General features: G+C 36.9%; 1 protein-coding gene across 2 annotated transcripts; it reads left to right on the plus strand.

Moving 5' to 3' along the window:
• Nucleotides 1-1,668: 1,668 nt before the first annotated feature.
• LOC112283558 (uncharacterized) lies at nucleotides 1,669-9,461 on the plus strand. Of its 2 annotated transcripts, none has more exons than XM_090251496.1 (8): nucleotides 1,669-1,854; nucleotides 2,179-5,433; nucleotides 5,716-6,959; nucleotides 7,267-7,350; nucleotides 7,600-7,704; nucleotides 7,921-8,029; nucleotides 8,361-8,512; nucleotides 8,604-9,461. In XM_090251496.1, exons 2-8 carry the CDS (start codon nucleotides 3,711-3,713, stop codon nucleotides 9,114-9,116), a joined length of 3,930 nt encoding a protein of 1,309 aa, XP_090107622.1. In that variant the 5' UTR covers nucleotides 1,669-1,854; nucleotides 2,179-3,710; the 3' UTR covers nucleotides 9,117-9,461. The 2 variants fall into 2 exon arrangements, with proteins under 2 accessions (XP_090107622.1, XP_024378156.1); XM_024522388.3 differs by having other exon boundaries at nucleotides 2,265-5,433.
• The last annotated feature ends 4,083 nt before the right edge of the window (nucleotides 9,462-13,544 follow it).

A 13,544-nucleotide genomic window follows, 5' to 3' on the forward strand; every position in this document is an offset into this window, starting at 1 on the left:
CAAAACATGACATACGATAGCTTTGGGCAATGTAAGTGGTTAGTATTAAAATAAGACAAAATACCATAAGATTTTTGTATATACAAATATTAGTTTTTAGAAATACAAAAAATATTATAAATTTATAAAAATATAAATATAATGGTCAAGAAGAAAGACTTTATTTTTTAAGTTTCCTTGCAAGAGAAATTCTTTGCAACTAATATTTAATTTGTTATTTTTAAACTATTTACTTAGTAAAGAATAAGATACTACAAACACTCTAATTATTTTCCTTGAAAAGAATAAGTATATCAGAGGATGGAGTTTGTCTTATTGGTAAATTTAATAGTACCAAGGATAGTTATCTTTTATAAGGTTTTGTTATCATATTTTTAGCAAAAAGACCCAATAGTAATTGTTTTCATCGGAAGTTTTACTCGATTTTTTTAAATAGAAGTATAGGACATTATTTTTTCAAAAATATTTTTAGCTTAATTAATTATCAGATAATTAAAAATAATTAAAATTATTGAAATGTATTGAAGAAGAATCCAAATTATTAATTTTATATTAAGATTTGCATACATATAATCATTTATTGGAAAATAAGATTGCATCATATTCATGAACTAAAGTGTAAAATAAATTAGGACTTTGGAATTTTTTTTCTATGTATTAGAAAAAGATCAAATTTTGTTTGTAATGATAAAGATAAAATTTATATTTAATTGTAGAAGAATTTCTAAGTTCAGGTCAATTAAGTTAATTAGGTGAGGAAGTTTACAATTATATTGTTGATTATAAAAATGACATTATACGTTAAGTACTTTCATATTGGTAATGCCATTTATTTTTCTTGTTTTTCCCATAAACTCAATTCCTACTGATAACCAATAAAATTATGGAATACACACAATTGAATTCTTCAACACAATTTCAATGAACAAAATATTGCCTTATTATTAATTTTAGAGAGTTGAGCTTTGAAGACTTTAATACGATTTTTTTTTTTTAGAAAGATCTATACTCTGTTTAATTAAAATTTAACTATGACAAAGGAAAAAACATGAAAAAAATAACATGAATAAAACCATCTTGGAATCCACAAATAAAATAGTTTTATTTAACCACAAGAATAAAAAGTAATCATATTTTATTTTTATTTATCTTTATTAAAAAAACTATTTCCAAAAAAAAAAAGATTGCATGATATAGATCAATCTACTAAAACCCATTTGTTTTTTTTTTCTTGCTTTTCTTTTCTTTTTCTATATAAATATTTATAATGATATTTTTGGATATTTTTCAATTTTTTTTTTCTAAATTTCCATATTTTTCCAGATGCATTTTACTAATCAATATCATTGGACACACACACACACACACATATATATATATATATATATATATAGATTTCTTCAGCAAGATTATTCAACCATAAAACATGCTTAGGATGGAAATAATGGGATCCTAATTAAAATTAAAATTATAACAATAAAAATAAAAATAAAACACTTGCATTTCTTTCCTCTTCGCTTTCTCGTCATCCTTTTTCAATTTCCTTCCTTTTTTCCCCCTTTCTCCCGGGCAGACCGTTTCCTGCCCGGCGACTCCCGGAGGCACAATCGCCGCTAAATTTGGTCCCCCGTTTGACCTGCCAATTTAGTGAGTTCTAAATTTATAATACGGTTCGTTGCAGAATAGACGATGCCGTGTTTCGGGATACTCATGGCATTGGCGTCGCAGGAAACACTAACAGGAACGCAGAAGAAGCTTGTTGCTGCTTCTCGGGGTTGCTAAGAGGGTGGAACATTGTTGAAGGTTTATTAGCGAGGAGGAGGAGAATGGGAGTGGTGTCTTATGCTGCTGCAGGTTGATTGACTGGTTGATTGAGTGCACCACTTGACTGTGTTTTTATTTAGGGTTTTGATGAATTTTCAAATTGCGGACCAGTTTGGTTGTGAGCGTAAGTGACGAGGATTTTTCTGTTTCGTGAAGAGAATGCACGACTTTGTATAGGCTTGAGGTGCTACTGCAGCGATCACTGAGGAGATGAGTCGATTGATCAGAGTCGTCGTGTAGTTTGTTTTGAAATTTTGTGTTGAAGTGTTCTCGTTTTTGTTTGTTTGTTTGTTTGTTTGCTTATAATGCATTTTTCAGTCGCGATGTATTATAACCTGCGAGGTGCGCGCGTAGGTGAAGGGTGTCGAGTACAGTCTTTATGGAAGAAGCCAAGGTAGGGTGGTGCAACGCATTGACGAAGACACTTTGAAATGACGCAGGGGGGACTCTGCCACTAAGTTTTGCGCTGGAAAAGGTGCATCTCATAATTGGACATGAAGTTGGGAGAGTTTGGGAGCGTCGTGGCTCCTTAGGGTCTTGGCGCATATTGGAGCATAAATGGGAAGTCCTGAGGGAAGTGGCAGGGACAAATACTTGTTCAAGAGACGGAAGAGCGAGAGCTCACATTATTTGAAATCTTGCGACTGGGATGACGGAGAGGGCCACGAGGAGGACCTCAAGAAGTCAAAGAAGAGTAGCAAGGGCGATCGGGAAAGAGACAATGCATGGGTGAAAGACAGGGAGAACGAGAGGGACAGGGATAGGAGAGGGAGCAAGACCGGGTTGTTAGAGAAGGGAGGAGCAAGGACGAGTACTACGACGAATGCGAAAATCGGTTGCGGTCTTTTAGGGGGGACAGACACGAGGAGAGAGCGGAGAGAGCGGAGAGAGACGATCGGGAACTCGTGGAATCCCGAGCAGTGGGCAATAAGAGACAGAATCCGTCGGAGAGGGTAAGCAAGGAAAACGAAGTTGTTCTTATTCAAGAAGCGAAGATGAGTGGAGGAGCTGATCATGGCGCCGACTTCGCTAAGAGAATAGTTCGGAAGCATGACAGGTTCCATGAGTTGGACGACGAGAACTTGCGGAAATGTGACCCGCGTATGGCAAAATCACGGGATAAGGAAAGAAGCAGCAGAAGAGAAACTCCGGCCGACAAAGGTGACGACGGTGAAGATGAGAAATACGGCAGGAGTGACTCTAGGACGACAAGAGCTGCTGCGCGCATCAACTCGCAAGAAGACGAGAAAAGAACTCCGGATTGGGGAATCGCAAGGAGAGAGACGGGAGCGATATGTTGAAAGTTCTGGGATGGAAAAATATTCTCGAAGTTCAAGTCGACATGAAAAGAGCAGGGAGCATTTTGGTAGGGACAAAGATACATGTGAAAGAGCTGTTCAGTGTCGTCGACAGCGAAGAAAGTGCTCCTGGTTTTTTGAGTTCAGAAGTGGTGCATAAATGGGATCGTAAGCGCAATGGTAGCGCAAAGGTGGGCGAGAAAGGAATCAAGAGGCAAGAAACCCGAAAGGACTGGTCCAGTGGAATCGTGCAGATTGTAGAAGAGATCGTTGTGGCAAGATTGGAACATCAAGAAAAATTGAGGAGCTCTCCTGGGTCTCACGAGGATGTTTCGGGGATCACAAATGAGAAAGCAAATCCAGGTCATGGCCGTCGAAAAGAGAAACTTCTTTCCCGATGGGATTATCCTGAACCCAAATTGGAAGTGGTAATTGAAGCGAGTTCACAGGCAGGAACTGGAATGGAGAGGATAGAGAGGAAGTGGGGCGAACCTGAGCAGGATATTTTCAACAGCAGGGCGTTGGAGGTTGAACCCCGAGAATTTGCTTCGAGGGAGTGACAATGCGGATGAGATTGAGAGTGGAGAAATGGAAGGAGGATGCAAATCTCTACTTAGCGAGAAAGTAAAGTGTAGTTCGCAGGTAGCCCATGACGAGGATTCTCAGGATTTTAAGAAACTGGTAGCTCGTGGAGAAGCGGAACCAGGAGAAGGAGAAGGAGAAGGAGGTGGTGATAATGAGCTAAAGAAACCTGAACGGAATCGCAGGGAGAAAGAGAGACTGGAAAAGGAGGAATTGGATGAGTGGGAGAAAAGTACACATTACAGAGAAAAAAGGAGTGGAAACTGGTCGAAGGAAAAATGCCATTTTGATCACACTCAGAGCAGAGACAAGTCAGAGTGGCGAGATCTTAAAGTTGGAAACAATCTTGAAGGTGAAAGGGAAGAGTCAGGCAACAAGATACCTAGTTTAGGACGGCGACGTGGGAGAGATACACTGGAAAGAGAAGATTGTGATTTAGGGGGCAGATTTTTGGGAGGGGATGACAGAGAGGGGGAACGGGAAAGAGAACAGAAAAAGGGGAGAGGAATGGAATGGCAGAGAGAGAGGGACAAAGGGAAAGAGAGAGAAAGAGAGCGGAAGAGGAGGGATGAGCTTTATTGGAATGATCAGCAACACATAGGTTCTGAACGTTATGACGACAGGTATTGCGACCTAAACGGTGGGGGAAGGTCTACCGTTAAGGGAAGAGAAAATAGAGGATATCGTGTGAAGGAAAAGTATAGATCACGAGGAACAGGTCGAGAGGAGCTGGATGATAGACACAGAAGGGTGAGTTGGGACAGAAGGGAAGATGAAAGAACAGGGAAGTTGGCTTCCAAGGAGTCTACGCATGGCTTCATGCGGGATAGTGCTGTGGCTAGAGAGAAGGTAGACGAAGATGGCAGTAGGAGACCAAGGTGGGATGAAGAGAAAGGGAAGAAATCACTTTCGAGGGATTCAATTGAAGAGGCAAAGTTGAGTAGAAGTAAAGTTGAGGATCTCGTAGATAAGGTCCATGCAACTGAAAAGGATAGTGGTTCAGATTTGCCCGATGACCGGTGCAGGTTGAAAGGAAAGCATGGAAGACCTGTGACGTCCCCTCAGAGCCCCGATGATAGAAGAGAGCTTTACAAAGGCGGGACGTGTGCGATATCATCTCGAAGTCCTGATGATCGGAGAGATCATAGAAGTAGCAAAGCTATCGCAAATTCTCGTAGTCCTCATGATCGAAGAGTAGAGCGATCAGATTGGGAGGACGTAGAGCGGGACTGGTCAGATGGTAGAGAAGAGTATGACAGAGCGAAGAGCTGCAAAAAACGCGGGACTCATAATAGGGATTACGACAGCAGCGAGAGAGAGCATGACAGGTATAGAAGTAGAGAAGGGACTTATGATCGGAGCTGGGAAAGAAGAAAAGAAATAGATAAGGTGGATAATGCAGGCCGATCCTATGAACGGCATCAGAATCACAGGAAAGGTAATAGGGATGCTGTAAGGGGCAGAGATTCAAATTTCCAAGTGGAGCAAGATATTTGCGAGTCGAAAAAGAGACATGATATTGCTGATAGAGAGAAGCCGGATGGGCGGATGTCGGAACGAGAGAGCAGCGAACGGAACCGGATGGACCGGGACCTAGTGGAGAGATTGAGAAATACGCAGGGATTTGCTTCGATGAGTGATAGCACTGGGCCAGGCCGCCAATTGCCTCTCAATTATGCAGAGCCTGGACGTGGATTCTGCTCCCATGGAGGTCCTTACATGCCATCAGGTGGAGATCCAAGATCTTTTTTAAGAAGAGGGCATCATATCAGACCATATAAAAGTCTTAACATTAAATGTATAAATTTGTTAAGATGGGCAAGCATAAACAAAAACTAGTCTCTTTCTGTAAAAGCCTTTTACTTCGTTGACTTCAGTTTGTCTGAATGTTTATTTCAAACACTTAAAAGAAAATAACACATTCTTGAAACATTACGAAGTTATAAATTACGAACTTCATTGTTTAGAATGTTCTGATCGTCATGTTTCCAAGTATGATTGTCAACTGCAGGTGATTACTTTGGCGGTGTGGGGATGATTGATTGGGATGGCCCGACGAAAGACGATAGAATACCACCAAGAGAAGGTATCTTTCTGAGAGGCGACGATCGGTTTATGGACAATGATTATCCAGTAGGCCATGATCCAGATTATGGTCCCGGGAGAGGAGCTGCAGGCGACGGAGGGATGAGCTGCAATCCCCATCCCGGTAGAGGCCGGGGTTCAAAAGTCTTACCGAACAATAGAGGTCGGGGAGGCATGTTGGGCCACGAAGGAAGACTTCTTTTCAATAACAATCATTCTGGTCCCATGCTCAGAGGGATGCAACATCAGCAGCAACTACAATGTGGTAAGATGCGAGGTCCTAGAGGTGGACCAAAAGGTGCGAGAGGTCATTGCCGGGAATTGCAGCGGCCGAGCGTCAATCCTCTTCTCATGGGTCCAGGAATTAGCCCTCGCTACGGTCCAATGGGTCCTCAAGGATTAATGCCTGGTATGAAAATGGGACCAGGATCAGGGCCGGGTCCAACTCCTGGTCCCAACCTGAGCCAAATTCCTTTGCTTCCATTTGGAGGGCCCATGTTTTGGGGGATCGGTCCTGGAAGTATCGATGTGGGAATGATGGGGTGCCCACCAGGCCATGCTCCAGTGATAGGTCCTGGTCCTGGTGGCCTGGGTCCAAGATTTGGGCCAGGTATAGTTCCAGGCCCAGGATCTAAGATGTTTTTCAATCCGCCTGGGCCAGGGAGAGGAAGTCATGGAGTTATGTCTATTGTTTCATTTGGTGGAAGCGCACCACCTTTCAGTGGACAAAGTGGTGGAGGAGGACGAGGCCAAATTAGTGACAGAGGTCCACCTGGGGGTGGAAGGGGATTAGTTGGAAGGGCAAGTGGGCTACCAGGAAGAGGTCCTTCCAGAGGAGAACAAAACGATTACTCTCAGCATTTTGTTGATACAGGTTTGCAACCTCAGAACTTCATTCGAGATGTGGAACTTGCCGATCGATTCGAAGAGTTCCCAAAGCTGAAAGAGCTGATAACTAGGAAGGATCAACTCATCGCAAAGAGAGCAACACCCCCAATGTACATGCAGTATGATCTTCGAACAACAGATTTGTCCCCCGACGTATTTGGGATCAAGTTTGATTTGATACTTGTGGATCCTCCTTGGGAGGAGTATGTTCGTCGAGCTCCAGGCATTGGACATTCAATGGAATGGTGGTCAGCTGAAGAGATTCAAAATCTTCGTATTGAGGTGAAGTCATGAATTTTCAGTTTTTGCAGCTGCCGCAGGCGTAAACTTCTCACCATCAATTGAAGTTCAGTGTTCAACGGTTTTTTGTGTTGCGAGGTTTGTAGACGAGATAATTCCTAGAAACGGTACATTAGACCACAATATGCTGAACAGTTATCGAGAATAAGAATCACTCTTGATAGGTAAGGAGATGTCCACATTGTATTATAGAAACTTGCAGATTTAAGGGCCATGGATGTCTTCGGGACGACTGGTAGGTAGTGATTTTAATCTGTTATTTATTTTGTGGTTCGCCTGGTTACGACAGGCTATTGCGGATACACCTGCATTCATTTTCTTATGGGTTGGGGATGCTGAAGGTCTCGAGCAAGGGCGTTTGTGTCTTAAGAAGGTTATATTCTTGTTACGTTCCTCTTATTCATAATTTCTCCGCAAATAAGTTTAGGGCAGATGCTGTTCTTATTTCCAGGTTTTTTGGAAAGCAAACCGAGAAGAAAGATGCCGATGACACCGTTGATTCCTGTGTTCTTAAGATCTTATCGTTTCTTTCTCCTGCAAATTTTTTCCTCCCCCTTCACATAATTATACTTTTCACTATTATATTGTGGCTAACATTGTCTTGTTTGTGATGAATTGTTAGTGGGGGTTCCGGAGATGTGAGGACATATGCTGGGTAAAAACTAACCGGGAAAATCCTACTCCAGCCCTGCGTCACGACTCCAACACTCTATTTCAACACTCTAAAGTATGGAAATTGAATTCGTGTGGGTTTTGTTTTCTAAGCATCCAATTGCTAATTGATAGTCATTTCTTTGTGCTTTTGCTAGTTCTTCTATCTCAAGACTGTCCAGTCCACTGCTTAACATGGTAAGTTATCCTCCGTACGTGTCGCGGCTTAGACACAATTTTAATTTATATGAGGTTGGATACATATTGAGACAAGATTATACCTGTTGTGCAGGAGCATTGCTTGATGGGGATAAAAGGGACAGTGAGGCGCAGCACCGATGGTCATATTATACATGCGAATGTGGACACGGACATCATAATTTCGGAAGACCCAGAATATGGTACTTTTCTGCGCAACTTCCGACTATTTACTACTTATGCACCAAAAAGCACTGGAGGCACAGTGGATCTGGGTCCAACTATACTTTTTGTTCTCATCACAGATTTTTGTGCTTGAATTCCACTAGCACTAGAGGGTGGTCTTTGCTATAAGAATTGTGTGGTCTAATCTACTATGGGAAAAACGTGAGATCAGCATGTCTAAACATGCTTCGAAGGTTTAATAGGATCTTGAAACAAAGAAGTATGGTTCAAGAAGAAAGGGGATAGACCTGAGAGCCACGATTAGCTATTGCCACTATTGACTCCTTGTCAATTGTCTTCCATGTCTAGGGTCTACACAGAAGCCCGAGGAGCTATATCATATCATCGAACACTTCGCACAAGGGATACGGCGCATCGAATTATTTGGAGAAGACCATAACATCCGATCTGGATGGGTCACCGTAGGGAAGGGCCTCACTTCATCTAATTACAATCCTCAGGTATAACTCGTGGAACCGCATCACATCTGCTTATCTTGTGTGTATTTTTAAACCAAGAGAGGCTGACAGTTCTTTATGCTTGCCCTTGCAGACATATGCTAAAAATTTCACTGATTTAGAGGAAAAAGTTTGGCAAGGTGCCCGTGGCAATCCTGTGATTGACGCTCCTCATCTAGTTGGAACTACTCCAGAAATTGAAGCTTTACGCCCCAAGTCTCCACCTCCAAGACCTCAAGCTCAGCCATTCGGACAGGGTTATGGTGGGAATTCTCTCTCACAGCCTTCTGCGGGGAACTCCGTTTCGAAAAAGACCTCCACAGAACAGGCAGGTGGTATTCAGAATGGACACCCTGTCGCGCTAATACCTGGTGCTGGACATGGTTCTGTCAATCCACCAGGAACAGGATCTGTTGTGATTGGACAGTCTCCTCATGCGGGTGGTCGTGGAGGAGGACACGGTCAAATTCCCAAAATTTGCCCCATCCTTCCTGGGCCCTTGACAAAGGCACAAGGAGCTGCCCCAGGTATAGTTAGATCGGGGGGAGACGTGCAGGAAGCAACCTCAGCGGAGGACGTTCTTCACTGTCACCACATAAATGATTGAGGCCTTCAGAGGTCCGGCCATTCAAGGTTGGATTAAATCGTGAATCTTCTTTTAACAGAACAATTTTTTTATGAAATTTTGTCTCTGAACAATTTCACATCCGGTGGTTATGCCAATGTATAAACACTTGATTTTAAATCGTAGACTTGCATAGAACTTATTCGTCAATGTAGACACTTTTTAACTCTCAAGGCAAGCAATTGATAGGATTTATCTGGGTTGCAAACTGCGATCCTGTCTTTTGGCTTGTTATTCGTCAGGCCTTTGACTGAGAATGTTTTCGTGAAATGAACGAGTTATATCAATCAAAATAATGGCAGTGACTTCCGTTAAAAGTAAGGTAAATCCAGTGTCAGATGCTGCCCACTTTTTTAATTTGAAGATAATTTTTCCGAATGTGATACAATGTTCTTCATTGTCTCTATCTAGGTCACTTTGTCGATTCAACTTGTACTCTTTCTATAGTCTACAGACACAGAGTGCGCACTTGCTTCACTCGCTTCACATGTTCCTGAAACATAAAACATGTGAAGTAAGATCCCGAGAAAGTATGTTTGTTCGTTTTGTATTTTTTTGCGTGGTTTTTTGTGGGTCAATTTACATCACTAGATTTTATTTTATTTTATTTCCTGATTGAACTTATTTAACTTCATAGTAAGTATGATTGGACGTCAAAAAAAAAATATGTATGTATATATATATATATATATATATTGAAGGTTTTTAAAAACCATATATATACTGTTTTTTTTTTTATCACTGTAAATTTTATAAAAAATTCATTTATGTAATAATTTTTACAATTTCAGGTACTTTAGGTGAAAGGTTTAAGGTAGTATATTGGTGTTTAAGGTAAAAACAGTGTGTTCATTATCAAAATTTGACATGTGCATTTGTATCATTATCTAAATAATTACCTACAATTTAAAGTCAACGACCATTTGTCAAAATACAATATTTATTTAGTTACCACCACATGAGTAATGTCAAATTTAAGGTTATGATTCCACAAATATTGAGAATTTTATTAGGGTTAAAAACCAGTTAAAATTTTATTTATTTTTAATTTTTTTGAATGCATTTCTTATATATATAAGTTTAAAAACTTAAATAATTGATATGAAAATTTATCAAATAAATGTATTGATTAATATTGCGCTATTTTTAAATCTTCTAATTTATGACAGATATGCCTTAAAAATAACAAGTTTTTATAAATATAAATATAAATATAAATATATATACATACACATATAACAATGTTGGTAATTCTAAATTATTGACTATTTATTGGTTCTCATAAAAAAAATATTGATTTATTATAGATGTAATATCTTTTTACTTAAATAACAATAAATGATTTGTATGTTTCATCAATAATCTACATATTATATATTTTTTACAACACATATTTTTTTCTTTGAAAGATTAATTGATATTTCATTTATTTATTCTAACCTAATTTGATTAATGTATCAATAATTGCATTTAGAATTTTTTTATAAAAGTTCTTAGCATTGGTCTATTAACATTAAACAAAAACATATTCAATCTATAACAAAATTTGTAGTTTAAATTATAAAATGTTTATTGCATAGAAGTACATCTAATACTATTAGAAAAAAAAACTGAAAAAATAAAATTTTATATAATTATAATATTATATAAACTAAAAAAATATTAATAATAACCACTATTATTCTATTAGTTCAATTTATTTCATTATAATAGCGATAAAAATAGTAATCAATTTCAGACACAAAAATAGTTCTTCAAATCAAAACTCAATAATAGATTTTAATTTGATATAGTAGTATTTAGCAAACCAAAAAATATATATATGTATATATATATATATATATATATATATATAAAGATTACTTTTTTTTTATTACAAACAAGATATCAAGAAATCCTAATATCAACACAATTCAAATAAAGTACATTCAAATATATATATTTCCAAAAATTTACATCTTCATATTTATTTTTAAAGTATAATTTATAAGCAAATAAAGGTATAAACATAAAAGATAAGATAATTAGATTGATAATAACGTAAAAAAATAAATCATAATCATCATAATTATTTCTTAAGAAATTAATTCAAAAAAATAGCACTAACATCTATTATTTATTTATTTATATATATATATATATATATATATATATGAATATGATGATGAATATTATGATGATTATGATGATTTATAAATATGAGACTATTGAATTATATATATATATATATATATATATAAGTACTTATAAAAAGAAAAATTCATCATGATACTTTCTAATTTCTAAGCTTATATAAATTAATAATATAAATATAAATATAAATATATATACATCAAATGAAGTAAAAAATTTAAGATTTAAAATGTTACAAAATCTAGTTGTATAATTTCTACAATAGTTAGATGGTGTTATTAAAATAGAACAAATTTATCTCTAAAAAATATAATATGTTATATATATATATATATATATATATATTTATAGATCTTTTATTATATGATATAATATTTCTCACTAAATAATATATAATGAAAATTCTTTCTTAACTTTAATTTCATGTTCTGAACTTACATAAGTTTGTTTATGAGATTTATGTAAAAGATGGAATAATGAAAGAAAGCAAAATATTCTAATAATGTTTTAAGAATATGTTTATATATCATGTTAAACTATCACAAATTTGACTTTAAAGTATGAGTAGATACTTCTATGCATAAAATATTATGAAATATTAGAAACATATTATTGTGAAAGAAGACAATAAATTAACTTGCACAATTACAACAAATTGAAAAATAATTCTCCAACCAAAAGATAGATAAAATCAATAAAATATTTTATAAAATATAAAGACAATCTCTTTCTTACATCTAATTCTAGTTTGAGCAAAGCTAGAAGTGTGTTGTCTAAACTTTTAGTGATTTGCTGCTTAAGGTAGTAAGAGAAGCTTTGTTATAAAACTTGTTTATTTATTTTTATTCTTGATATTAAACTCGATATTTATTTAGAAAATTTAAAGTAAAAATTTATCTATTCATAAAAAAAAAAAAAAAATAAAAAAAATAAAAAAAACTATATTTTTTTTAATAAACACATATGTATACACATATGCATGTATACATACATAGAGATTACTTTACTTACTTTAATTCTTTTATAAAAATTATAAGTAGTTCATAAGCAATAAATAATATATATATATATATATATATATATATTAGTATAAGTGAAGATGTCCTTTTTGTTTTTGTTTCTTTTATTTTTTATAAAATTGATTTCCAGATTAAAAAAAATGAAACTTATTAATGTTAAATGGTTTAAAAAACAATCAAACTTAATTATTACAACATGTTTGCACTGAAAAAACACATATTAAAAAATTTGATTTTTTTGGTATGCTTAGGAACCTTCTCAATGATAGTTAACACATTATACTAATCTTGCAATTCAAAACAAGGTGCTTAGAAACTAAAGTGAAGAATAAAGAATAAAAAACCCATACTTGATGCTTTTATGTGGAATAACGTATAAATCCCATTTAAAACACAACTACCTTTTTTACTTTGTTTTTTTTTAACATACATGTATACTTCATTGCTTCATTTCCATCACTTGGTAGAGCTACACCATTTACAATCCCCTTCCTTTTAAAATATACCCTAGGATTTTATAATTTTTTTTTTCTTAATTCGTTTCCAATCTTCAAAAAACATTGAAAATAAAATTTTAAAAAATAATATATGCATATATATAATTTTTTCCTATCTATCTCTCTATATATACACACACATGTTTTTCACCATTGTTACAAAATAAATTCTACTTCCTCTGCCTTAGGATGCATTGATAATTTTCACAAGTTATTGTTATTGTTATCATTCTAATTATTCTTATTATCATTATTTTGTAATTACTGGGTATCTCTGCAGTCTTCGCAGTGGGGGCGATCAAACCCTAATTTACATACGAGGAGGCTGAGGTCATCCATCACATGTGTGCAGCAATGATTGGGACCAGGCGCCCATTCTGGATCGGAATCCAGCCAGGAATAGAGAAACGGGCGCCACCTCGCTCTCGAACGCTGGGGAACGAACCCAGAACGGGTGGCAGATGAGACACATCCATCTTTACACATATCCATCCCACGAGGACAAATGGATTTAGACAATGGAAAAGAACTCATCCATCCACCCATCCGTCCATCCATCCATCCGTCATCTCACGCCGCCGATGTGCACCCACTGAGATGACGCTGAAGATGGTCGAATGACAAAGTCACAGGCGGCACCCCACGAAATGGCGGGCGCTCAGCCTGGTCAGCCTCGCAGCCGCCTGAGAGAATTCCGGGCGACCAGTGGAAGGGACGTTGGCGCGGGCCAGGACTGCCCGCGGAAACAGCGGGGTGAGGAA

Source organism: Physcomitrium patens, chromosome 6 (assembly GCF_059467195.1).
Source record: "Physcomitrium patens ecotype Gransden chromosome 6, ASM5946719v1, whole genome shotgun sequence".
NCBI classification, from domain to species: Eukaryota; Viridiplantae; Streptophyta; class Bryopsida; order Funariales; family Funariaceae; genus Physcomitrium; species Physcomitrium patens.